At 39.1% G+C, this 26,311-nt stretch overlaps 2 protein-coding genes across 7 annotated transcripts in view; one reads left to right on the top strand and one right to left on the bottom strand.

Annotated features, from left to right (window-relative positions):
* Positions 1 to 2,430, bottom strand: part of LOC139739391 (uncharacterized) — a 7,412-nt gene extending 4,982 nt beyond the window's left edge. The window contains exon 1 of the mRNA XM_071650015.1: positions 2,359 to 2,430. Coding sequence (XP_071506116.1) covers positions 2,359 to 2,430 — 72 coding nt within the window. The remainder of the gene's footprint in view (positions 1 to 2,358) is intronic.
* Positions 1 to 26,311, top strand: part of LOC139738876 (uncharacterized) — a 60,866-nt gene that overhangs the window by 30,652 nt on the left and 3,903 nt on the right. The window contains exons 2-7 of one of the 6 annotated variants that reach the window (XR_011711476.1): positions 16,779 to 16,918; positions 17,440 to 17,552; positions 19,722 to 19,985; positions 20,448 to 20,585; positions 21,032 to 21,082; positions 25,876 to 26,181. Coding sequence is in view for 3 of the 6 variants with exons in the window: in XM_071649511.1 (XP_071505612.1) it covers positions 16,796 to 16,918; positions 17,881 to 18,074; positions 19,722 to 19,985; positions 20,448 to 20,585; positions 21,032 to 21,082; positions 25,876 to 26,056 (951 nt within the window). In the remaining 3 variants the exon portion in view is untranslated. Of the gene's footprint in view, positions 1 to 16,778; positions 16,919 to 17,439; positions 17,553 to 17,880; positions 18,075 to 19,721; positions 19,986 to 20,447; positions 20,586 to 21,031; positions 21,083 to 23,574; positions 23,844 to 25,875; positions 26,193 to 26,311 lie in introns of those variants that run through there. The other 5 variants (XR_011711473.1, XR_011711474.1, XM_071649511.1 and 2 more) reach the window with 5 other exon arrangements.

The raw sequence follows: 26,311 nt of genomic DNA on the forward strand, positions 1-26,311 counted from the left end.
GAACGGCGTAATATTACCATAGGCTCTTATGAAAAAAAAATATATAGGGCCTATTGACACGTTTTGTATTATTTAGGCCTATAACTAGAACTCTTTTCACTGCATTTTGTGTCTCTGGGATTTTCTAACTAGGTAGTAATATAAATCGTTTTATTACCACAAGCATAGAGGAAATTTCCAAATCAACTTTGCCTGAATTTGTTTGTCATGCCGAATAAAGTCACTATTTGTCAGTGTTGCTAAAGCCTTAAAAATTGTATTACATCAACGAAAAAGAAAGTGTTCCCTCCAGAACGACACAGAAATATCAAATAAGCAAATAATCATTTGTATTGTCTGCGAGTGCGGCATTACTCTAACGTCGCCGAGGTGCATGTACTTCACCTGATCCAAATAAAGCCAATCCCTTCGCACCATAGGCCTCAGATGGGATATGATGCAATCGGATAAGAAACGGGAAGATAGTGTGGTATAATTTGCCACATGGTAAGACATGACATTTTGAAATATCTAAATTTTCAGAAAAATTTTCCAAAAAATGACCAAGTTAACAATATGTTCTTATAATTTCTTACGAGTATTTTGAACTAATTTCCTATACGGAAAACAAAAACACTTCAGCCGTGTAAAGTATAAAGCTTGTAAAAAAAAAAGAAGGGTTATCTCGGTATACCTCTACTTTTAGCAAAAAAAAAAATAACAAACGAGCAAATCTCTCAAGAATGTCGTATGTAACAAACATAAAAATTGTGAGGGTATTTATTATCATCAACTCGCTCCGTGCTGTGAATATTCGTTTTACGGACTGACCGAAATGTGAAAAGAAAAAAAGAGGGGGCATTTCAAAATGTCATATCTTCTTCAGTTTTTTCCAATTTTTGTCACTTTTGTATATTATCACGGAAGGTAATAGTTTTATTTGGATGGATTTCCTGTGAATTAAACGATTCAATTTCCTAATTTCAATGCAGGCCGGCGGCCATTTACTGCAGCCATTGACTGCTAATCGAACCGCTGTACAAACTCAAGCGGATACTGGATAGATTTCGTGGTATCCGAGGTGATGAATTATTCAGCCTCCGTTTCATTATCTCCTTTTCATGGGTCATACAGAGTAACACTCGTTTTCAAGACCCCATCATGTCATTCAGAATCGTAATTTACGCCAAAATGTGAAATAAACTTTATCCTTCAAATTCCAGTTTATGACCTATAGTGAAAGTATACAGGTATATAGCGGGTGTTCTGAAAATTCATCGCTCTCTGTCTTTCACTCTCCCTCTGTCGCCTGGCTCTTGTTGATATACGCTTATGTAGCCTCCATTAGGCCTATCAGCATCTATAATCTAGTTCATCCATTCGTATCTGGGGTTTCAGATTGTCCATCACAGTGCAGGTACGATTGTATATAAATATAATACTGTATATGTACATATACATGTATGTAAGTATATACACTGATGTGTATATATATATATATATATATATATATGTTATATGATACAATATTCTTGCGGTAAATTACAATAGCCTCCATGTCAATGACGATGGTATATAACATTTACTTCGTAACCGAAAAGAATGGTAAAAAAGGCCTATATAATATAGCGAGAGAGAGGGTATAACGTACACGGAGCGAAGAGATCCAAAAGTGCTCCATGAGCAGCACCACACCCATAATATGCACAAACAGCCACTATAGGTAATAAATTGCATATATATATATATATATATATATATATTATATACATATATAGGCCGCATATTAACTTAGAGGTACTGTCGTGGATCCATGATGCAAGTCTGCAATCATTATCTCCTTGTTGTAATACAGTTATATCATAACGATTGAGAGTTTTTGAGCATTGTCTTCCAGCAATGATATTCATGTATGGCACAGAGGTGGTCTCTGGTCTGAATATTGAATATTTCGTTATTATACACCGGATAGGTATTACACGAATGATGAAGGGAGATCTCGCTCTACGTACTCGATATTATCATAGCAGGTCATGTCGTCTAGTAGTAATTATCTAGATTTTAGAGGTTTATGTGATTTCTAACCGCGACACTGCCACACGCCCATGAACGGAACTTTCTTAGGAGAGTGATAATCTGTATAGCTTGCACTAAACTGTATCAAGATAAAAACAGCAGCAACAGTTGTACACACCTAACACCTCCTGACAATAATACTATTATATATCAAAGGCAATTTGATACAAATCGACAGGAACATGAAAACATCTGAGAACTAACACTAGTAACAGTATCATTACTATTATTGTCTGATTCTACAGCTTCGATTTGAGCTTCCGGTACCTATATCTATTTCAAACACCAGTGATTATTACTTACTTCTGGACCCCAGTATCGCTGATATGCAGCATCCAGATCAGTTCCATCGTCAGAGTCGTAAGAAAGTTCCATTTGTCTCGTATTTGCCGGAAGTGAGAGGGAACGTTGTACACTTTCAATAAATTTCACCGACTCGATATCAAGATTCGTCTCGTATATACGTTGACTTACTTTGGAGGCTTTGAAGACTAATGCTAAAACTGTCATCTGCACTGCCCTCACGACAGCTCGCCTGGTAAAAGACAACAGATCGGTAACGCGCTATAGGCCTACCGTATTGGATAAATAAACTCTCTAGTCTTCAACCAGCTCTTGATGACAAAGAAGTCAGATATAGCTAAGAGTGGTTGAGATAAATCATGAAAAAGAAGGTAACTATTTACATGGTATATACACATCAAAACAAAAGAAATCTGAAAAATATATGAAAATTAATGAAAATAGAAGAATTGAAATGACACTGACCACAGAATGACAAACAAATTTACTTGGTCTTCAGCATAAGACCACGCTGCACCATGAGAGAAGGAAGAGACCACCACCTCCACAGCTGCAGTTGCACCAATGGTATCGGGAAGTGGCCCATACCATTATGGAGGCACCTCCCTGCTCATTACGAAAGACCCCCGTTTGCTGTATACATGGGGATATATTCGTCTTGCTTGCTTGTTTTTTAGGCGAGTTCGATGGTTGCATCACAGAGCTACAAAACAAAGTGGCTTCGTGCTTCCAACACAAACGAGGACTAAGTAAGACCCTATCTATGGTCAAAGGGGCAGGAATCATCTCCTGAAGGAGGGAGATCTAAATCGGTGGAACATGCCTATCATTATGTTGCGCACATGATTGCGTGGATGTACGCGTGCATAGGCCCAACATTAGGAAAATTTACGTGCTTCAAGATCATGGGGAACATTTTCACATCTCAAACAGGGTGTATGTAAACATATTGGAGCCAAGATTCATGTGCTATAAATCGTCCCGTATATACATTATAATGATACTCATGATTACCGATATCCTCGATAGCATGATTTTTTTTTCCAAATTACACACTCTAAATTCGTTGGATTAAAAAGTAATCTAATAAGACCACGAGGAGGGATAAATCCACATAAGATTACAATTTTTAGTCTAATTGATTTAGAAATTAAATCCATTAGATCTTATTTGGATTTGTCCCTCCTCCGGCCTGGTCCATTAGATTACTTTCTAATCAACGAATTTAGAGTGTGAGGCAAATTCCGGCACTCGTATATACAGATGGAGAAAAAGAAAAGGTATGATATCCATAAATAGGCCCCAATATATATTTGTGGTATAGAACTGCAACGTGTATTATTTTAGTGGACTTTAGGAGTGCAGACGGTATTCATTTCTTCCTCTCGCGAATACTTCTACCATACCCCAGCGTGGTATAGAGCCAAGCCCCTACTAACTTTGCCGCACGCTATATGAAAAATATTGTTGTTTATGGCATTATGTTGACAGCATGCACACGCGATGTTACACAAGACTCCGCTGCACATAAACAGTTATGCTTGTAGTAGACATTGACGTCCTATATTGTAATACAAGTATGATGGCTGCCTGAATGTAATACCACCTCGCTGCTCTGACGAAAGGGGTACTGGGCGAGCTCGCGTATACAACGTACCTCCTTGCTCTGACCAGCGAAGTCATCTCACTCTGCTCCGAGAGACCCTCTTGCGTAATATCCCCCGTCATGTACTTCAACCGTGCACGCTGACCCAAAATACTCGTACAGATGCAGGGGGGGGGGGGGGGGAGGGTGTAGGGGAGGGGGACATGATGCGAGAGAAGGAGAGGGAGAGGAAGAGAACGTGAAGGAGCGGAGGGCCAGGAGAACACAGATGACCACCATCACGACTCCAGTGCGAAACACTTCGCTGGATCTATATGCCTCAGTGCTCTCACGTGTTTCCAGGGACCTCGCGTGTTTACTGGGTGCGGAAAGAGCGAGGCAACCAAACCTTGTTGGTCGCTCTTACATTGCCAGTGCATCTCTTTTGTACACGGCCTATGGGTCTTGCTGCCGGTGGTGCATAGTTCCCTCACGACCAACAAGTGTCTAACTAAATGACCTCCCGGATTTCAGTAACCCAAAAGGGTGAAATTTTGTGACTTTTGGAAGCCCTTGGTGACAAAATTCAATTTCTGGACAAAAAAAAAATCTGTAAAGAAAAAATGAATGAAAATTTCAGTCTGGTAGCCAAATCGTTATTTGGTGATTTTTGATATTTTTTGCTGATTTCAAGACCATGAAAGATATCACAACAAATGAAAACGAATTTTCATTTCCCCAAAGTTCTCCTCCTACAATTGCAATTATTATGTTCCTGTTCAAGTCTTCCGTCAATCAACTCACACCTATATAAACTTTTACTGGGTATTATTAGCAGGGAGGTGAGACCTTGTCTCACCTCCCTGGTATTAGACATTCACATTGTACGGTATGCTTATTTGCCTCGAATGTGTGTGCATGACTGCGATAGGTATGCACTATACTGCACCGAGATAGACTCATGCAATGCAATCCTGCAATTGATAACAAGACGTATTAGTGTTGAAAAGTATACAAAATAATGAATGTTTGTGAGTGCAATGGACAGAATATGTCTGAGTGAGGCGAAAGATAAAATAATGATCCACTGAACTCGGCTGCGCCTCATTGAAAGGGGAACCAAATGAAATATTCCGTCCTTAGCACGAATGAAAAATATTTGTTTCATATAATGTAAATCACCTAAAGTAGATCCTTGTCATGATGTTATGAATTTAGAAAAGTCTCACCTCCCTGCACGGGTACAAGATCGCATGGTACATTACGTATCGTACTAGTAAATGATGACGTCATAATCAAATGGGATCATGCACAATGAATGAGGCGAATTCAATGTCAAACAACTTACTACCAGTACTCGGTTATCAAATGATAAGGATCTACTAGTATTGATGAGCGGTCATAAGTCAACACGTATTATTTTGTGTGGAAATTGAAGCCTATGTAACTACACTTTTCAAAATTTTGTAAGTTTTTTTTTTTTTTTTGTGATTTCTGGAGATTTTTACATAAATTATGCCCGGCCTTTTGGTCATTTTATTTCTTATTTTTGTTCTGTTGGGACTTGGCAACGCAGTGGCGAGCTGCCCCTTTCAATGTCTTGTTTATACCATGGACCCAGGTCCATGTTTACACAGGCTTTCTTCTGTCACTGCTAAATGATCTACTGTATGTCTAGAGAACCAAGCCATTATCATCTTTCTACGCGTTTCTGCCATAATTCATTCCGCCTACAGTGCTGGGCCACGTTTTTGGCATACTCATTGTCGACGCTTCAGCATGTAAATATAGGCCCATTGGGCAGTTTGTTGCTGCTGTATTTTTAGCATGGACTTTTCGCGTAATTGGAGCATATTGTCATAAATGAATGCCTTTCCGAAAGGATCTCTCTCTCTGTGTTTCGTTGTGTTACACGTTTTGTAGGCCCATTTTGTTATTTTTTTCCCTCTGTCTCTCTGCGTCGTCACCGATTTTTTTTTTTCACAAAATTGATGACAAGATTAGTGATGCCATATTGCCAATTTTTTGGAAAGTTTGCAAATCAGTAACGAAGACATTTTCTTCCTTTCTTATTGCTAATAGGATACAACATTTTACCACAATGCCGCCCCTAGCACACTGCTACATGTAGGCCTATCTCACGGAGATCCGTGGCCCAGCACCGGGCGCCCCGACGTCCGTTATAGCCCCCCCCCCCCCCCCCGCAATCCCCAATGCATTGTTTTTCAGCATAATGCCTTGACAATGTAATGTACATTGTATATTGTTTTTCTTCATAGGGTGAATTGGAAAAGTCGCTTCTTTGGATACAGATGATCTCGCCAGTACGTCATCCAAGAGAATGCACTTTGTATTGGATATTCTTATTCAGATTTTGACCGATATACTCCTGTAACACATTACCACGAAATAATTCAAGAAATGTATTCAGCTGAAGATTTTGCCAGCAAACACGCACACATACACGTTTTCAAACCAACGTTCTTTAGTTTCTTTTCATGTCAGTTGTATGAGATTTATTTATGCTGATTGAAATACAGTAGAGCTCAGTACACACACACACACATACATATATATATATATATATATATATTATGTAACATGCTAGAGTGAACAAGCTCCTTTCAATTTTTTTCACATTTTCCCCTCATAAACTTCACACACAAACACACACACACACACACAATAACAACAGTGTCTTGTGTTGTGTCTTCATGGAATACAGTAGAGCACAGTACACACACACACACACACACACACATATATATATATATATATATATATATATATATATGTGTATATATATACATATATATACATATACAGTCAAACCTGCCTTAGCGGCCACCTGTCTATAGCGGCCACCTGTCTACAGCGGCCACTGAAAAATCCCCCCGAGAGAAAAGCCCTGTTAAAGACCCTGTGTATAGCGGCCACCTGTCTAACGCGGCCAGCGGCCACAAATTTTGTTTCCCGCGGTAGATTTTAACCTGTCTATAGCGGCCACAGAGCCGGTAATTCAGCATGTTTTTCTGATTTGTGGCCGTGCCAGACATTCATGGCAATGTTCAGTGATCGCCACCGCTGCATTCATCACTCATTCAGTCATAATAATGCACTAGTGTAAAGCTTTCTTCACGACTGTACAGATGCTACTGTGCAACAATTTCACAAACACTGGCATTGTTCAATGCATGAAATACACGTGTGTATACTTACGCATAGTACATTATGTACAATAAATACTTTAATATCGACGTATCCAACGATGGTACATGTATAGGCAATGCACATTAAGTTGGATTACCTGTCTATAGCGGCCACCTGTCTATAACGGCCACTTTTCTCGTTTCCCTTGGGTGGCCGCTATAGACAGGTTTGACTGTATATATATATATATATATATATATATATATATATATATATTATGTAACATACTAGAGTGAACAAGCTCTTCTTTCAATTTTTTTCACATTTTCCCCTCATAAACTTCACACACACACACACACACACACAATAACAAGTGTCTTGTGTTGTGTCTTCATGGGAAATCAGCCCCTTGGGGAAATGTGTCAGCTGGTTCACAGTTTTGTTATGTTTGTTTGTTTTTAGACTTGGCCTTCTGAACAATCTAAATGTTGCAGTACTTGTAAAAAAAAAAAAAAATACATTGAAAGCAGTTAGAATTCATGTAATATTTTCAACACTTGAGAAAATGAACACCCGTATTTTACGACCCACCACTGATATATATAATCGCAACTGCGCGCAGTTGTCAATACCTAAAAATGTACTACGTGCCGGGCGTATACGATGTAAAAAACAAACAAAAACAAAACAACAAAACGAAACACAGAAAATGCTGTCAGCTCGTACATCGCAACTGCACACAAAGATACAATGGAAACCAAATACATACAAAATAACTAATATACCAAGCTGATTTCTCCGGTCACAATGAATTTATTTGCTTTATTCTGCATATAACAAAATACAATGTATCTGATATAAAGAACATAATGTCTTGGTCCCACGGATGTTGTTATTCATGTGCTGTGTTTCCACTGTATATGTGGCATACCCATACTTACGTACAAGAGGGCAGAATAAATACTCCCAAGGGCATATTGTGATTTAGAAGATATTATTCCGATTACAAATTTCACAAAAAATCATGCTACAAATAAGTTTTATTACAAGTATTCAAATAATTAACAGGACTTGAATAAGTAAAAAAAAAAACAACATAAACAGGAACATTGGCTAGTCTCTCTCGTGAAGTGAAAAGATACAACGTATTCCAGATTACATAAATAAACTCCAATTGTGACGAGTATTGAGACTAGAGTGGAGCTTTGCAGCAGATATAGAAGTGGTCAATCTTTACTGAGTGTGTACAACAATAGTATTACCATGATGAGTTTCATGATGATGACTGGCGGGGGAGGGAACATACCGAATGTTCCACCCGAAGGGTTTGAAATGCTATTGAGGGAGGTTATAAGTTCCGAGCCGATGTCGAGGGACTTACAGCCTCTCGAAATAGCATCTCAAACCCTGAGGTAGGAACACTTGGTACATGTTCCCTGACAACAAAAGTCATTGTCTGTTATTATATGGGTTAGTCAAATACGCCAACCGCCAGCACAACACACTCGATCGCTCGGCTCGCGTGTTGCAGAGCCAAATTCACCGTGTGCGCGCGGTCCTATGCCTTCTGTCATTTGTTCTGTGAAAATATTTTCCCATGGGATAACATTAGAAAAATGTTCGCCAATGGGCGAACTTAACGAATGTGCCTCCATTCACTTACCGGTATTTGACTAACCCAGTTATTATCACATGAATGTTTACTGTTGTTCTTTTTTTTTTTTTTTGGATAACCAACAGCTTGCAATGAGTCTTTTGTGGTAACTAGGAAATACTGAATATGCTAGTCCCAGCTAAACCTGTACAACTCAGTACATGTACATTTGGTTCCGTGTCCAGACTTCTTCCATAACATTTTGAAGACAGTACTTGTTTACCTCATTCTAATTTGAACAGAAGATACAAAAAAAAAGAGCAAGAATTGATGTGTTCTGTTGGTTATCAAGAGATGATAATACACATGCAGGCCCACTTTACATTTGCACTGCATGTGCGGTTGTTCAACTGATATTCCATGTCTCAAGCTTGCTTTTTGCATTTTGTTTCTCATTTTTCAATGGATGAACCAATTTATTGTTGAAATGTTGGATGAATGTAACACTTTCTCCAAATTTAGAGTTTGCATAACTTGGGTGAAAGGGATCTACGACATAATGGATATTATATTCTCATTACTTCTTGTACCAAACTGTATTTTTCACAGGCAAAATACAGATATAAATGTCTGGTGGTACAGTATTCACCACATTACATTTGATAATAGAATAAATAGAATGAAAAAAAAAAATCAACCAAAAGCAAGTACCAGTACCCGTTTTTCTGAAATATACAGTCCATCATGGATAATAGAGACTTAGAGGGGAAATCCAGTCTGACAAGAAAGAGTAAAACATAAATGCATTCACACTACTGTAGATCGAATTAGGATGAAAAAATAGAGTTCCAAGTTAAAACATTTCAAAGTTTTGCTATTTTTGAGGGAAATGGTTCTTGAACAGTCAATATGAATATGCAAATGGGAGGTGAGTGTGTCATTCCTGCACATAAAATGTTGAAATTTCCTGTTTTTCATTCAAATGCACTTATTCCCAAGGCTCAAATCCTCATATATCTCAGTGACCACTATTGTGAAGTTATTCAACCAGTAATAATGCCATGTTTCAGACTTCAATGACTGAAACATTGAATTTTCATGTGTGTGTGTGTGTGTTGTTGTTGTTGTTTTTTTTTTTTGTACTTGATTGCTGCAAAATTATGAGGGTATGACATTGTTAGCTCATTCACTTGCATAGTCATACCCACTGTACAAGAATTGTTTTGGAGAAATAATGAAAACTTCAAATTTTCATAACTCTGTATTTTTCATCCGATATCAATCAAATTTTTACTGTTGAATTCATAAAATTGTTCTCTTTTAGACTCTATAGAAATCATTCAGTTTCTTGCTTGGTAAGTGAGATACAAACCATGTAGTTATTCTCTTGTCAACAGACATAATCAGGAAAAGTTGAACTTCAATCAATTCAACCTGGTTCTCATCACTTTTTATTCACTGATATATGTGACACATTTTTCTTTTCTTTGTCTTTCTTTGAGGAGTGAGAAAAATTAATGATTGCTGGCAGATGAGCATGAGATCAGCTGCTTTGGAGTGACACTCTCATCACAAGTGTGACACTTACATTAGTAGGTCTGATAAAACTGCCAAGATTTGATGTGTAGACAACTCAACTGAAAATGTGGGATTCATACATGGACTCATATCATACAAACATAAAAGGCCTATAAGGGTGTGGGTTGGAATTGTAACGTTCCATGAAAAAAAAAAAAAAAAAAAAAAAAAAAAAGATAATAAATCCATTATTAGCTTCATACAATGACCAAAGACTTCCCATTTACAAACTTTGACATGGGGGTGACATATTTTTTTCAGAGTGATAAATGTGAACAAAGTCAGATCTTTTTTTCCTCCTCACCAAAACTCTTGATATGATGCACTGGTGTGGAGTAAATCATACCCAGCAATTATGTCAACTTTCTCCAAGGAAATGGGGTTGTTGCTGTGTAATGTACCCTTTGACATTACACAAGGGGCCCCATGTCATATTTTACTGACCAACAGCTAAGAGGGCCAAAATGTGAATAGTTCAAATCAATATTGCCCCTTGTATTTTACCCATAATGACAAGAACATTGCTTTATGGGTCACAGCTAAAATATTGGTCCCAAGTAAATAAGTTAATCATGATATTACAATTGTACTCTGTACTATGTATGAAAGATGTCAGCAAGTGCCTACCCAGGATGGAAGCACAAAAACATGTATGCACATGTACGATTAAATGAAGACGCTTCTGGTAACTACTTGGCACTATCTTGAAGTTCATTCGGATACGTTTTCAACAATGCCCAGTCAAGCTGAAAAGATATGTAGCAGCAGCAGATGAAGATGGTGGTCACGATATATTGAGTAGGGTATGAGCTGTAGAAAACAAACAAACAAACAAACAGACAATTGTATACAGCAAAAATTACTTTCCTTTGGGATAAAAATACTGTAGAGTCAAATCAATTTTTAGCATTGTAAAACCAAGGTATCTGCAATATCCCAAAGCACATCTACAACACTTTCAATATTGAATAGACAACTGTAAACAGCTTTTTACAATAACAAAGTTCAAACTTGGTATTTATTGTTTTGAAAGATATACCTGTGAGTCTCTGTGTCTTTCTTTTTATCCATACATGTTTTTGAAATGAGTATGGTGTATAAATATCAAGATTTCCACATGTCATCCTCCCCCAAACATACACACACTTACATTGGTATATCTCACCACTTGCCATATGTGTGGTACATAAGTGTGCATCTGTAAGCTAATGGAATGGGTAGGGTACAGAATATCTGTAGAGTGTAGTGGAAGATACAGTCATAAGAAGGTAAAACAAGTGAGTCAGTAAACATACAATAAGTCCTGAATAAGTCTTTCCTACCAAATAATAATAACATAAAAACTATCGTTACACTACATACAACACGTACATACACGTAGTACAGAACAGACAGATCCAGGAATTTTTAGAAAAAGGGGTGCATTTACAAACACGCACTACTCCCCAATTTTTTTTTTTCTTTTCTTCCAAAAATAAAATAAAATAAAAATAAGGGGGACAGGCATGTGACCAGTGAGGTCCTGCCTGGATCCGCTATTGCAGAAACATCTTGCCAAATTTGCTAGTAATTACTGTACTAGCAACTACCCTACCAATAGCAGCAAATGTACCCAAGCTTACAAAACCAGACACATCCTTCATGTCTTTGACTCAAGGATCGAAAACAATGTACATGTAGGCCCTATGTATTTATTTTTGCTACTTAGCTTTGCAGCAATGTGCTAGAACAAGACAAAGGGTTGTTGAGACCCTTCTACACGATACATCCTTTTTGGGAAGTTCTATGATGTTTTATGTATCTTACATTGTCACGCCCAGTGTACAAGTGTACGTGGTTGATTGACCCTCTTTTCATAAGGAAGGACCTCGATCTACTACTGGAAGAAGCAAATGGAAATGTACTGCATTTTACAGGTGCAAGCTGTATACTTCAACTACTGCAGCTGTAGATCTAACAATCATGTAAACTGCACATTACTACAGTGTACAGAAATTTAAAAAAAATTATACAGGGACTAGTATTCATCATAATCATATATCATTATAGCTATGATGCAATCTGTAGGATTGAAATTCTTTTTATTCTGGAATAGCAAATGTTGATAATTCCATGAATAGTAAAAATACAACTATGGGTTACAACAACAAAAAAAAAAGAAAAGAAAAGACAATCTTACATGTAGAATCTAGTATCTTCAATTTCATGATTGACAATATGTAAGCATTCAAATACAAATGTAGTTTCTACCAATTCTAGACGTATGATCAAATTCTTAGAAGTAGGAGGATCCAGTGTCAGTGAGTGGCTGAGCAGTAACAATTTCAATGTTGTGAAACTCTGGAATGACCTCCCCCTGAAATTGCATAATTATTATGGTATCTTCACACTCAGCTCATCCACTCTGGTCATACACAAGCTCTCTAAGTTAGAGGTTTCTATAATATACATGTAGATTCTAACCTTAGCCTTACTTATAGCTCATTTGTATTCTGGAGTCTTGGACTCTTAGTCGGATTTGAGTGGCAGCTGGTTGGAGTGAAAACTAAACCACGTCGAACAACTATCGCCATTTGAAAAATGAAAAAAAAAAAATTGTCAAGAACTTGGCTTGGGTATGACATTAGTGGATGAGACGAGTGTGAAAATACCATAATAATTATGCAATTTCAGGGGCAGGTCATTCCAGCGTTTTACAACTTGAAATGGTTGCTGACCGCACGGCCACTCACTGACACTGGATTCTACTTCTAGAAATTAGATCATAGGTCTACATCTAGAAATGTAGAAACTATTCAAATGCATGTATACTTGGTTCTAACTATCGACTGTACAAGGCACAAGGTGGGGCCTACAAGATTGTAGATTGCAAGCTGTCAACCAGTCGCCACGTTAGATCTGATTAGGATAGGATGAAATTATCAACAGTGCAGTAGAGGGGTCTATATCTCCACAAGCACTAAGAAGTTACATGTTAGTTTCTACCTAGATATAATGTCACCACTACTTAGTAAACAGCCTTACTACTACAGCCAAGGATGCAAGGTTAGTAAGTACTACCAAGGAGGTTTTATACATGGAGTAAAAACATTATTCCCTTTGATCTCTGTTGGAAGCCGCCGCTCAAAAATGTTTGAAGCATGTGCCAAACAGGATCTGCTGCGCTGATACAAAGACAATTTACTCGTGTCTCCTTGCATAATCACCAGCCACTTTCAAAGGAAGATAACAGGTCTTTGTGATGGTAATTAGTTTTTGCTGATCCCTTTCTAAAGCTAGGTGGTACAAACACGGGATGCGCAAACAGAAATCGAGGAAAAAATGCTGAAATGAAGTTGAAAATTACTTGACTGGGCATACGCGGGCACTAATCTGATATATTTATCAATAAAGAATTGTACTTGAAGATTACATGTTAATTCTATTTGGGGAAATAACGTTGAAAGGTGATAAAACCAGCTGATTCTACTCCCTCTCATTCCCAGACCCAGTAACTATGAGTAGGGCCTATCTAACGTTAAATATTTTCAACTAGAGGGTCTAACCAGTTAGTGTAACGTTAGTGATTTATTGTAACATACAGTTGTAATGTCACGCTCCCTCCACGCATATAAAGTATGAAATTCACGTCCATCTTTCGTCCATGTGCACACTCACTGTCATCAGCTACGACACCCAGCACATGACACCGAACTATGCTAGAATTTGTAGAAATACAGTAGGCTATGGTATACCAGAAAATTTGGTAATGGACTATTCGGTGGTACTCTGGTCTGTACCATATGAATGGGCGCTAGGTCCTACCATGCGAAATGTTTATTTCTACGATTCTAGCCGGAGAAAAGAAAAGAAAAAGACATTCAGAGATAGAGAATGATCTAACAAAAAAAAAAATAAGAATAAAGTGTTGAGGGCGTAACTGTTACGAGTGTTAGTGTTAGGGCCTAAATCTAACGTTAGCCCGACCAGACGCTGTGAATACAATTGTACATGTACGCTGTCGCGCTACATACGTACAGCAACTGGGCTGTGTATAGTTAGTCTAACATTAGAAGTTTACTCGAGGCTACTAACAGTAGGCGTGTGTTACTATAACATGTTAGAGCTAAACTAAACAGTCTCTAACATTGCTATAATTATACTACTAATAACCATGAAGCCAAAGGCAAATACTAAGAGTGCAGTTGTAATTGTGCAGGCCATTATCAGACAGATTCGTCGGGTTTCAACCATCATAAAAAAAAAAAAAAAAAAAAAAAAAAAATTATAAAAAATTGAACATTTTGGTCCCCCCCCCCCCCGGCAAAAAAAAGAAAAGAAAAGAAAAGAAAAATTAAATAAATGGCGATAGTTGTTTGACGTCGGTTGGTTGGTTTTCACCCCAACCAGCCGCCACTCAAACTCAACCAAGACTCTAATTACAGCCCTGTCCCTGTAACTGTTAGTGCTAGTGCACGGCGTGTGGACGGGCTACAAGACTCGAGAATACAATTACCAGTACAATTTTCAACTCCCTTGTTATTATTACCTTCTTCTTCTTCTTCTTCCTGTAGATACTGTGCAGAACCTTTTTAGACACCAATACGTATACTCGCACACTTTTTAGGCTTAGCACAATAAACAAGGCTGGTGGATTACCTCTTCAACTGAGTCGGCCGTCGGTGGCTACATCATGATATAGTCAAGATAGGCCTAATCCAACATTCATTGAATGATTAGTATTACTAGTAAGCGTTCTCCAAAAAAACAGATTTGACTACCTCAGTAAACTACCTTTGTAACATTGGCCCTACAGTACAGCTACACTCAGACTCTCAGAGTTTGTACCCCGACCAGACGCTACGCTGTAAAGTACGCTGTGCGAATACGTACCTAAATGGTACATACATTGTAGTAGTAGCGACTGGGCTGTCAACCCTACAGCATAATTGCTCTGCCGAGACACTGCAGGATACTCACTTCTGTGAGCTGTAAGAACAAATCGAGGCCCTACTTGTACTCAAAGACCGTACCGTATGATCTCTGTTTCACCAAGGAGGTTTGAGAGTATACCTCCTTGTTTTCACTGTCGATCTTCCGTGGGGTCGTAATACGTACCGACAGGCGATTATCCCTTCGACATCGGTGCATGCAGAGCAGTGTAGCTGGACGTGACACGCAGTGCTGGTCTCTTACAGTACCGCACCGGAGCGAGCCTGGGTGCTGCGCTGTCGCCGATTACCTACGCGTACGGTAAACCGGTAGGAGGGGCGAACGAATGAAGCCAGCCAAGAAGTCGCATGTAGTACAACGTAGTGCAGCTGTGTAGATATGCACGATCTCACCGAGCTGTGCGTGAAAATCGTGTTGTGTCGATGTCACGGCTCTTTGCTGTAACTGCTGCTGCGCTGCTGCTACTAGTATCCGGAAAACCGAATTTGTGACTACGCGCAGCTTGACCACGAGATGGCGCAATGAAATTCTCGTGAATCACACACTCACGACCAATTTCTTCGTTCAAAAACTAACCGTTATTTTGCGACCACCGATGCTGAAGGTGCTAGCTAAATGGACACTTTACTGGTCAGATATGATTTATTTTGCTCCCCAAGCATCATGTGCTCAATAGTGATGTACCATAGTACTTAAAATCACAGTTTCAATCTCGGAATTGGACTCAAGCAGTTACTCTTTATTATCTTTAAAGAAATTTAGATATTTATTTTTACTGCTGAATCACCATTTATTCATTTCAAGTCAAAATCATGTTAAAACATGTTCATCCTCCCCAGGTCTATGATATAGAAAAGAATGAGCACAATCCAATAAATATTAAAATTGCTATGGCAACTAAAAGGGCTGGTTAGTAACGTTACGAAAAAAGGACATGACCAAAAAAATCAATGTCTTGTAACAAAAAGTGTGCAAAATTTCAAGTTACTTCAAACAAAGTGTTGCATTAATTTCAATTATGGCATCATGACAAATGTTCACGCAAATATTTTTAGTAGTTCGACTGATAATTCATTAGCTAGACCCCCAAATGCATGGTTAGTAACGTTACGGTTAGCAACGTTACATTTGTCCGGAGTAATTCCGCAGGTCATTTCACCCTTCTGTAATTGACAAAATGTCACATGACTTCTGGAGTATTTAAATGTATTCATCTTTTACCTTTCAGCAAAAATTTGAGGAAAACATTTCAAAGCAACCCACTGTAATTTGCATTTAAGTGAATTTCAGCATCCCCAGTCCCACATGTACATTTTAAATGATGGTTTTAGATCTCGCAAAATCAATAAATATGAAAAATAAATTCTACTGAATTTGAAAGACCTTAGTGATTGGTGAACATCCATGGCATTAGTTGATACCTAAATTAAAGAGTAAGATAAAGAGGCACATTTCTTTTATCCATGTCATGTCCACCTAACTGCGGAATTGCCCATCTGTATTTTTCCATATATATGAGTTGTTCCTATCAAAACATTTGCCGCTGTTGTTTTAACCATTGTTTTTAATCATTATTTCCAGGTCTCTGAATACAAACAATGGCGAAGAAACTCTTTGTTGGAAACCTTCCCGATGGAACATCAAACGGGGACTTGAGAGGCCTTTTCGAGACCGTTGGTCAAGTGGAGGAATGTGATGTCCTGAACAACTATGGCTTTGTGGTAAAGAAATCCCCTTTACTAATATTGCACCATGATGTACATACAGTTTCTGTGTGACTATCCAATAGAAAGCAGCGCTTTTAGTTCCGCAGCCATCCTTATTTTCAAAGCAGTGGTCTGCCACAAAAACTTAGCAATGATATCATCCACTGTACAGTGCATCATGATCCAAGTACATATTTTTCTCGCTTTTTTTTTTCTGGGTGAGATGTGAGTCTTTTGAGTGATATTCTGCAACAGGATAGACAATGTCAAACAGCTTTGTGTAATGACTTATTCATACATACATACATACATGTAATATAAAACAAAGGTATAGATTAGTGTTATTTTCATGAAAGAAGATGCAGTAAAGAAAATAAGTGACAATGCATGTTTTCATATTGTATTGCATGTTATATGTACAACAAGAATTGAATTCAGCAGACACTGCAGGCGCCATAATCTTCCTGGTCTCAAAGGTGATGGCAAAAGCAGGGAGTGGTGCGTTGGGTTGACTGTCATTTTGTTTTTTGTTTTAGCACATGTCCACTATTGAGGAAGCGTTGGAGGCGGTTACCAGACTGACGGGTTATAGGTTGCATGGCAATGCCATCAGAGTGCAGCATTCTACCTCACAGGGAAGGAAGGAGCCGTAAGTTCAAAGTTTGTAATGAGTCGAAAAAAAAACCCCAAAAGAGCCCGAAAGGGCAGCAAATTTTCTGGTGTCCCACAGAGACATTCGGTCATGAGATCCCAGCGCTTTGGGGCGAGCACGGGCCGCCCCAAATTTCGGTCGCGGTTTCTCTCCTCATCTCTGAAGCCAGAAGATTTGCTGCCTTTTTTTCCACCCAGGCAAAGGGGACAGGGCCAGCACAGAGGATGGCGATGGCAAACGGAGGAAAATTAGGCGAGGCTCACACGGCCTTCTCTCTCTCCCCTTCTTCTCTCACGCAAACTTTTGGCCGTCTGCTTTCTCCCAGCACATGGGATCGGAAACCGAATCCCAAGAGGCGGTCACACAGCTTGACAAGTCAGAATTCATGGGCAACGTGCTCCAGGTCCAATTTTCCACGTCCACTGTGCACAAAACGACAGGGGTGGGCAACAAGGGGGAGTGCTTCAAATGTGGCAAACTGGGCCACTTTTCGCGTGACTGCTCTTTGAATGGCACTAGGTAAGCACTTTTGTACATCTGCCCTCCCCCTCCCCTCTTTTGGTTTGTGATCAATTTCATTTCCGCGATCGTTTTGAATTTATGGTCAAAATTGTCCTCTCGCAGTCATACAGAGAATCTCGTGCTATGGCAGTATCTTGAAATGATGCATATCTCGACAGGACTTGTGAAGAAGTACTGAGTAACAAGTTGGAGTTATTGATGCTGAAAATAACAGAGAAGACAGCTTAATGCCAATGCAGAGCAGTGCATGACTTGCATGGGTGCAATAGTTGCATGTCCCTTTAGATAGTGTAACTAAGGTTATGGACAATCAAGACTTTGCTTTAGTCCTTTACGGAACAGTGTTGTAGCATTAAAAAATTGTTTAGGCCTTTCATCAAAAAAACGTGCAAATAGTTTTTATTTGTATAAAATCTTTAATTTGATATTAACAGCATGCTAAGCATTTGCAAATGTTCACTTTTTCAACCAAAATATGATTTTGCCATCAAATTGGCCCGAATTCACAAAGGGGTTACAGTCTTTGTCCATAGTTTCAACCATGGACAAAGACCGTATTTTTGTATGGGGTGCCAAGTGTCGCATGGTCTATTTCTTTACGAAATCAGTCATTTCGTCACAAAATGACTGATTTCATAACGAAATAGGTCATGCAACACTTGGCGCCCATACAAAACTACGGTCTTTGTCCATGTTTTAAACCATGGACAAAGATTGTACCACCTTCATGAATTTGGGCCATTAATTTCTTTGCGTCAATACATGTAGGTCTTTTGCCAGGAGAAGTTGATAGTCTTGGTAATATAACATACTGTACAATGTGTGTTTGCCCTACAAAATTGCTTTTCCCTCATTATTTCTCTCAACTTATATCACTTTTGTTTGGTTTGGCATTTTGGGGCTATGACGGGAGGATTTAACACCCGAGGAGGGAAAAAAATAGATAAAATGAAATAAAACATTGGTTTTGTTGATTACTCGTTAACAGATTTATTTGAATTTTCACACTGATTGTAGTATCATGTAGAGCAAAGTCAGTTGTGCAAAACTCGTACTCAGATAAAAGATGATAGCTTTGCCTCAGGAATGACAATTCTAGGGCATTTTGTCTTCCCTTCTAAACAGAGACAAATCAAGTCTCGATTTGTTAGAATGGGGAGAGGTGTGCGGGACTTGTTTTCGTGATGGTGCTTATTATGACAACAAGAATAAGCATAGTATGGCAACTGTTGAATGGATCCGAGGACTGTCATCCGTTCGCACAGTAGACTCGTATGGAAATGTCATTACTGTTGAACATGGTTTTATTTTTTGTAAACATTGAACATAAACATGTGTGGATATCTTTTACAATTTAGGATGTAGAAGGGCCAACTTGCATGCCCTATTATCCTCTCTTTTGTTTTGTTGATTTCATTGTTTAAAAATTTGATATAGAGTGTGGGATATACACACTATTGTACATGCATGATTTTTTTTTTCAGAATTGATATGAATCTTGAGTCCTTTTAACAGTACACTTGTATACTTATTGAGCATCATTATTTTTTCTCTTTCCAAGGTGATGTACTGCACAGTCAGTTTAAATACCAGTTGTTAGTGGTTCTTGTAAATGCGTTAAACACCTTAATCATTAAACTGCAGTGGATCCGGCGGCGGAGGAAGAGGAAGGGGAATGGGCAGGGGACGTGGGCGTGGTGGCAGAGGAGGGCGCGGAGGACGCGGTGGACGCGATGGTGATGGGGATAGTGGCTACCGTGGAGGAAGGGGTGGAGGAAGAGGAGGAGGCAGCAGATACAACGATTACTATGATGACAGACGGGAGAAGGACTACTACTCTGACTATCCGCCCCGCAGACCGCCTCCTCCCGATCCATACTATGATCGCTACTATGATGACTACTACAGGTGAGTGATTTTTTTTTTTTTTTTAGAGAGAGAGGGAGAGAGACTGTATGGTTGTAAGTTGCACTGCAAGTATCTTTTATGCTCATGAGTAGAGAAGGACACCAGTAACACAAAATTTACTGCAAATTGAAATGGAATTTGAAAGTTTGAAATGTACATTTTTTTTTTCTTCCTTGGTGTCAATATTATGCCTAGTGTATTGTATAGAGAAAGATATCATGAAATCTATCACATTGTTGGTTCAAGATGAAGTTTTGAAGAGCAGTAGTCATGCCGACTTAACCCATTAAACATGAATCTGCTATTGCACTTCACAAGATCATGACTCACTGTCGGCCTGTTGCCCAATGTACAATGTAAACCCACTGACTGCTGCATTTGTGTTGTAAGGAGGAGTCAAGATGCCAAACGGCTTTTCGGTGAGCTTGATTGCTTTCCCTCTTCACACAATCAATTTCACAGCAGAAGGAGACCCCCTTCCCCGTACTACAGGGACTATGGCTACCCTTCATACAGAGCCAGAAGTCGCAGCCCCCCTCCCGCTCGGCGACCGCTGACCCCGCCAAGGTACAGACGATACGCTGACTCGCCGCCCCCTCGGTGAGCCGATTGCCTAATTTCTTTCATGTTCCTGCCTTTTTGTTTCTGTTGCCTTTTGTTTGTTTGTTTTTTGTGGCAATATTTAGAACCATAAGGAATTGCTTTCCCCACTACCAGCAATATATGTTTGTGTGTATACAGTGTATGTATGTATATGCACATGTACTTGTGTGTGTGTAATTGTCTAACTTATATGATACGGAAATAAAAAATACAACAATGAAAAGAATTTAAGAATAGTTTGCCACATTATTATCAGAAGTGCTCTAGGAAAGTGGAAAAAAAAAACTTGCAAAGCCTTCATGTTTGATTTCAAGTCACTCATATAATGGATTGACATGTTAGAATTTCGTAGTCATGCCATAGTAGTAGATTGACCTCTGCTAGTAATGCAAGTATCATTCATGTAGCACAATCATGTATACTGACATGATTTTCAATCACAGGGACTACTACGACTACCCGCCTGGAGAAAGATACGCAGAACCAAGGAGTCGGTGAGTGTTTCCTCCACAAAATATGCCAATTATTTCATCACCATTGCCACGAATGCTATGATCATAACTTGAGATCCATGCCTCTCTTCAAAATCAGTATCAGCTATGACTGGAATCTTCTTCTTCCAGCCCTGGTGCAAAGTTACAAGATGATTATGTACTGGATGTTTTTAATGGAGTCATTCACCAGCTATTAAGTGGGATAATTAATCATGTACGTGAGTCATGTTCCAATTCATGTCTTATCCAGCCGCAGATAAATTCTCCCCCCTAAAACAAAGACATCGTGCTGTCAAAATGAGGAGCTGTCTCACTCGTTCAAGTGTGATCATTTTGGACTTCTCATTTTCTTGAATTATGTCTTATCATGACAAAGTAATTGTTGGAGGAAATGTAGGATGATACAGATGGAAGGTAATTCCAATAACTGTCAACTTTCGAGTCGCTACATTTGGGTTCTTGTATTAATTTCTGTAAGGATCTGTTAAGCACTTACAGTGCTTGTCGGGAGTCGTATGACAATGCTAATTTCAGTTTATTATCTACTATGTTTCTCATGGAAGTATGTAATGAAAATACGTTCCAGAGCACAGCAATTGTCAGTTGCATGTGTAGCATGCAGAATAAATGTGACTCTTTAGGACTTGTATTTTTCTAGAAAAGAAAACAGCAATTATTTTGTGATTCAGAAATGAAATAGTCTGAAGTATGAACAGGACAAAAAAATTCGAAAGATAGTTTTAATAATAATGCATGTATTTAATTACATGGGTAGTGAAATCGACTACCAATGCTAGTTGGTTGTGACCAGATGAATTGCTTCACTGAAATATCACAATAGAAGCTCTGTATACAATAACCCTTATCCTGCTTAGCTATCACAGAACAAAGGTGAGGAGGTGGGGAACATGGATTGAGGCATGTGAAAAACTGTTTGTTTGTTTTTCTTTTGTTTGTAATTAGTCAATGAATTTAGTGATAAATGAAAATTCTTGGAACCATCAAGTAAGCCACCTGCTCTTCTGTCCTCCTGTAGGATGTACACTGTACCTACGTATTTACTCATAATATAGCATATTTTAATGACAGAGGGAATACATGACAACAGAGTCCTGTTTTTAAGATTAGATGTAGCTGCTGTTTGTATTGTAGTCAGTGCAATGTTACGGTACCTTGACATATAATACAGGTCTATTATTGGAATGAATAATTTTTGTTTTGTTTTTTCTGTTGACACAGAATATAATAGAATATGCCTACTCTGATCTTATAGCAAGAATAAGTCACATTTAAATGATTTGCCCCCAGCTCCCTTTTGCCAGCTTCTTTGAGGGTAGGAAGTATCCCTCTCTGACATGCATTTCTGACCAGTTTTCATCTAGCATTATCATTCAGCATAAGAAAGATTAAGAAAGTGTCGAAATTCAACTCACACTGCCCTCATGGTACCTGCATGGTTTGATTGATTGTTTGCTCTTTGTACATCATGTTATTGATGGTTCAGTCCAAGTCTTTGGTGTTCAAATTAGATATTTGATGGCAGAGAGAATCAGTAATGAAAATGTGTGTTTTGATAGCTGTTCAAACTTATGGCTCTACTCGGCGTGAAAAGCGAATACCCGTCTACTTATAATTCGCTCTAACGTTGACGATCGTTGGCTTTAAAGACCCAGTAGCGTGGGGAACATGGGTAGTCCGTTTGAGTCAATCTTCATTCGCTGCCCACTGGGGCTACATTTGAAAAACGAGGAATGGCGCCCATCAGCTGCGTGGTAGCAAATATGTGTATCAAAGTGTATGCTCATTGGTAACAGTCAACTCCAGTTCAATTCTTTGGCTGTGTTTGTATGTAGGTAGAGATCAGTAATAAGGCTGTCCACAATTCGTAACAGGGATTCTCCAATACATTCGAGCTGGGCTAGCTTTCCCACTCCTTGGTATCCCCACGCTACTAGGTGTTAAAGGCCCGAATTCACGAAGGTGGTACAAATGAAACCATGGTTTAAGCCATGGACAAAAACCATGGAGCGCCAAGTGTCGCACGGAATATTTGGTTATAAAATCAGTCATTTCGTCGATGAAATGATTATTTTGTAAGGAAATGACAACATTTTGTTACGAAATTAACATTTTGTCCACGAAATGATAATTTCGTTAACGAAACGGTCATTTCGTCGATGAAATGATTATTTTGTAACGAAATGACAACATTTTGTTACTAAATTAACATTTTGTCCACGAAATGATAATTTCGTTAACGAAACGGTCATTTCGTCGACGAAATGACCAATTTTGTAACGAAATATTCCGTGAGACACTTGACGCTCCATGGTTTTTGTCCATGGTTTAAACCATGGTTTCATTTGTACCACCTTCATAAATTCCGGCCAAAGTGGCTGGCCAGCAAATGCTCAACGGAACATGATCTTCTCTGATATTGACCAATATGTCTTTTTTCCCTGCTCGGACATCCCTTCCTCCCTTCTCTACAGCTACCCGGCAGCCCCAAGTCAATACAGCCCGCCGCCCCGCAGCCAGACCTCCGCGTTTTAAGTTGTACAAGAAAATCGCGATTCCGGCATCCAGAGATTCCACGCCAATTATGCACGATAACCCCCCCGACCGGTGATGCGATGTCAAGCTCTCTCTTTCCAGCAAAGCCCAGCCCAGTAGCGTATCTTAGTCCGCCGTCGAAAGCAGAAGTCACACTGAGCGATTTGTCGCATTCTGAACTCATCTTAGCGTGCATGAAATCCGAATAGATCCGAATGGTTTGAATAGCCTCATAAATCGAAACACATTTTCCGCTGGTGGACACTTATAGTTTGTTGTAGTGCAGAAATGGCACCCACAATAATTCAGTAACTGCTGTTTCATGCCCAAACAAACTCGCCGTTGTCAGTTGGTTTGTTTTTTCTTTTATAAATTTTGCTTTCTGTAGAAAAAAACAACAAACCTAAATCTGATTTTGGTGTAAAGCGAGTTGTACGTCGTGTAAGTGTATTTTATCCTTGACATTGTAAATAGTGTTTTTTAATTTGTTACAGGAGCTAACATCAGCAAAAGCGAAATAGTTGTCATTTAGGTAAGATATTGGAAGATAGCATCTTGAATGCATTGTGATGAAAACCATGTTTACGTCGAATATCTAGAAGAACCAATTGTTTTACAGTATGCAATTCATCAAAAGTTATGCTTGGTCATGTCACTGTAGCATTCTGGCTTAAGCCCATGATCGTGTTTGTTGTTAGGATTTACTCTATAAAAAAAATCACGAAAGAATATAATTTCCAATTTTGTGTATTTGTTAGAGGATCACTGTGTTGTAGACTTTTGTATGTGCTCAATTGCGGTATTGGTTTGATGTCCAGTTATTAAAGAGTCTTGATAGCCGAAAAAAAGATGCGGCCGCCATACTTTCGTGTTATTATGACGTGCGTTCGAATAATCAAGTACCAGTAGCTTTGGATCTCTGATTTGCGATGCATTGGAGATGTAAAATATTTCATCGCGAGATTCATATCAGACATTTTCAACTACATTTCAGTATGATATGAAGAATCCTTGTTGCACAGGGGATAGAAATGCCCTATATGAATCGCGTATGTGTTGGAGCAAAGGAAATTAGTGCAAAATTTCTCAAAACTTAAGCAGCAAAATGAAGAATCGATGTGTACATACAGATGGATTTCTCAAAATTTCACCCTGTGCTATTTGTTTTTACATTTTAAACAAAAATTGGTGATTTATGTGCTCTACAACTAGTTCAGTCCAATATCTAGAGGCTGTAATGATCTGTTCTTGAGTGTGCGCCGAAGCAGAACGTGACGATGCGTAATGATCAGGAGAGGTGTTGAGTTGAGCGTGTGATGGATTAAATGTTCCCCTAACATCCATGTGGAGCAACTTGAAAGAGTGATGCTCAGCAATAATCCACGAACACAGCATGAATTGTGTATGCTTTCAGCCCCAACGTCATACCTGCTTAATGATGAATTGTATCTGAGCGATAATGCACGCAAAGTTTTTAACATACAAGTACATTGACTTGTAGTATCTCGATCTGATTAACCTGAGCAAGACTGCATGATGTATTTCAACTTTTAGGCAGGTTAGTTGTTTTCCAGAAAATGTTCTAGTGCTATACATCAGTGGATGTACCTACTTCGTTGACATTGATTGTGAAAGTATGATCCGGAACTCTGCTAATCCATGATCAAAGGAGATTCGTTACCCCGCTGCGATACTCCCGCGTTCCGTGAAACAGTTTCGATGCCGATGCGTAAGTATTGACTCTCCGCGTTCCGTAAGTCAACCTCAACTGTTGGTGCAGATAAGTCGCTCGTCAATGTCCAATTGCATTTTCGCAACTCTTTGAGAAACGTTTAGTTGCCTCCACAATCTAATCTAGACACCGAATTGGCGCGATGCAACACATGCTTACTAAATGTTTCTGCTGCCAAATGCAGTTTTTTACCTCCGCCACAAAAGGGTGAACGAGGCATATTTCCAAAGGACTGAGTAGTTTTGATGTCAAGGATTGTGTGTGATTTCCATGTCAAAGATAAAATTTAGTATAAATTGTCCCTTTGTGTGTGTGTGTCACTTTAAAGCACCATACTGGTTTAGTTACTTCGTGAAAGCAAAAATTTATTGCTCATGGTTCAAGCAAATGTAGTGTATTACAATATTCCTGGAGAAAGTCAATGAAATGTATTCTGTATGTTTTGGCAACAGGTTTTGTCTAGTTTTATTGAAATTAGCAAGCAGCATTTTCACACGTTTCCCTGTAGATCGGAGGCAGCACACCAGTCTGCACCTAATCACCATGCCTGGGACAACTATGGGGACTATTCAAACAGTTCCTACCAGTCGGGAGGCAGCCCTCGCCAATCTGCCTACAGGCGCCAGGATACGTTCAAAGCCAGGAGGGTGCCCACTCTCACCCAGGTGACCATCGAGTCGGAGATATAAAGCGCCGCATCCGTCGGTCATCGGCGCAAGCTCTTGGGTGCCACCTGCGTTGGATTAGAAGCAACATCAACTACCTTGTCAAGGTCGCAACCCAAGGGCGTGGATCACCAGTACTTACTGCTCAGGTTGGTAATCATTGAAAGGGGGGAGTGTAGAGCAGTGTATGACTTGGGCCCCATTTCATAAAAGATGTTAGGATGGCAACTCTTGCTGGAAGAGCAACTTCCCATAGCAATGGCTAATCAGGAAGCTGGA

This window comes from Diadema antillarum, unplaced genomic scaffold (assembly GCF_040938485.1).
Source record: "Diadema antillarum isolate AM-2024a unplaced genomic scaffold, OU_Dant_1.0 scf00000029, whole genome shotgun sequence".
In the NCBI taxonomy this organism is placed as follows: Eukaryota; Metazoa; Echinodermata; class Echinoidea; order Diadematoida; family Diadematidae; genus Diadema; species Diadema antillarum.